The sequence below is a fragment of the Arachis ipaensis genome, chromosome B4 (genome assembly GCF_059453495.1).
Source record: "Arachis ipaensis isolate K30076 ecotype BB chromosome B4, ASM5945349v1, whole genome shotgun sequence".
In the NCBI taxonomy this organism is placed as follows: Eukaryota; Viridiplantae; Streptophyta; class Magnoliopsida; order Fabales; family Fabaceae; genus Arachis; species Arachis ipaensis.
In genome coordinates, this window is record NC_142439.1 from 6246336 (window position 1) to 6247984 (window position 1649).

Here is a 1649-nt window from a genome sequence, read left to right on the forward strand (position 1 = left end):
ACTAAGTGTCATTATCATGCATACATACACCGATACACGTGCACCTAGAACTTTGGTTTTCGTCAATATGCAAGCATTAACATATATAATAATTAATGAGATTGTTTGGATTATTTCGTTGAGTTTGACTCATGACTGTAACATATACATGAATGAAACAATCGCTTGGTACGCACTGTTCAGTGTTAATTAAGACCTTAACGCCCCCCTTTTATCTAGGACTTGCGATCGATAAGATAGAATAATATTTAAATTTTATTCTAATTCTATTGGTGAGTTTATATTTTTTAAAAATTTTATTTTATTTTATGAATAATGTTAGAGAATTAAGAAGGTATCAGCTAAAAAACCAGCCAAATGTCTCTGGATGAATCTAAAACTTCTACGTGGATGGTGCTTATGCTAGATATTAGGATGTTTTTTTTCTTTGTAAATTGGATGGTTCTAAATCTATTTTTTTATTTATCATATTTTAGGTATTTGGAGAGGGAAGGAAGGTGAAGAGACGGAAGCTAATTGAATCAGTTTCCGTGGTTCACGTTGCAATGATACTGAACGTATCTCCTCCTAATTTGAATGTGGTGAAACATTTAATAACCAATATTTTAAATCATAAATAAATAAGTTAATATATATGGATATTTCTTCTGTTAAGTATCAGAATGTTTCTTTTTCATACTAAATGAATGTTCTTTTATATATTTTTTGAATGTTTTTGTATTGCAAATGTGAATATCTTTATTTTTTTAAGAATTTCATAGTTTTTTAAGAATTTCTCTCCTTGGTTCTTTTCTTTCCAAAGTTTGATGAAAGCTTCTCCTCCGAATTTGAATTCGAACCCGAGTTTCTTGACTTGGAACGAACAATGGTTGTTCCTGGTTGTGATTATGCTTCTTTCAAGGTGAAAGACCTTCCAGATCCGATTCTGTTTCGTCGATCAGGTGAAATCTACACACTATTTCTCAGTGTGTGCCAGAAAGCCTCTTTGGTTGATGGTATCATAGTGAATACCTTCAATGATTTGGAACCAGAGGTCATGAAAGCTTTACACAATGGTTCTCATCCTTCTCGTTCTATTTTTTCGGTTGGACCCATCGTTGCTCATCCCAACCAAAACCAAGATGAGAAGATTCATGAATGTGTTGCATGGTTGAACCATCAGTCATTGAAATCTGTGTTGTATATATGTTTCGGGAGTGGTGGAACACTCTCTCAGGAGCAAGTGAATGAGATAGCATTTGGATTGGAATTGAGTGGACACAAATTCTTGTGGAGGTTTTTAGAGGTGGGTAGGTTAATATGAAAGAGAAGAAGAAGGTTTTTATAAGCTTTAATTAGGTTTACTTAATCAGTTTAAAAATTTTTAAATTTTGAATTTAAAAATTTAAAATTAATTATTAATAATTATAATTAATTAAGTTGTTCATTTTTTGGCTGGTTAGACACTTGATTTCCTATACTTTTCCTTATTTTATTTACAAGTTGAAAATTTTTTAATCTTAATTCTAATTGTACCGTAAAATTTTATATGTGATTCAATTTATAAAAAGAAGATATGGGTTCAACTTCTATCAATTTTATTCTACATGTATAATAATATTTAACTATGTACTATAATAGATATTAAGATTGCGAATTAGTCGAATAAG

The 1649-nt window shown here is 30.5% G+C and overlaps 1 protein-coding gene across 1 annotated transcript; it reads left to right on the forward strand.

Annotated features, from left to right (window-relative positions):
* The first annotated feature begins 865 nt into the window (after window positions 1-865).
* Window positions 866-1303, forward strand: LOC148566552 (anthocyanidin 5,3-O-glucosyltransferase-like). The gene has a single exon (XM_088484300.1). It carries the CDS (start codon window positions 866-868, stop codon window positions 1301-1303), a length of 438 nt encoding a protein of 145 aa, XP_088340426.1.
* The last annotated feature ends 346 nt before the right edge of the window (window positions 1304-1649 follow it).

Bases quoted from the DNA above. Each gene is read 5' to 3' on its own strand.
- LOC148566552 (XM_088484300.1), top strand. From the start codon at position 866: ATGGTTGTTCCTGGTTGTGATTATGCTTCTTTCAAGGTGAAAGACCTT.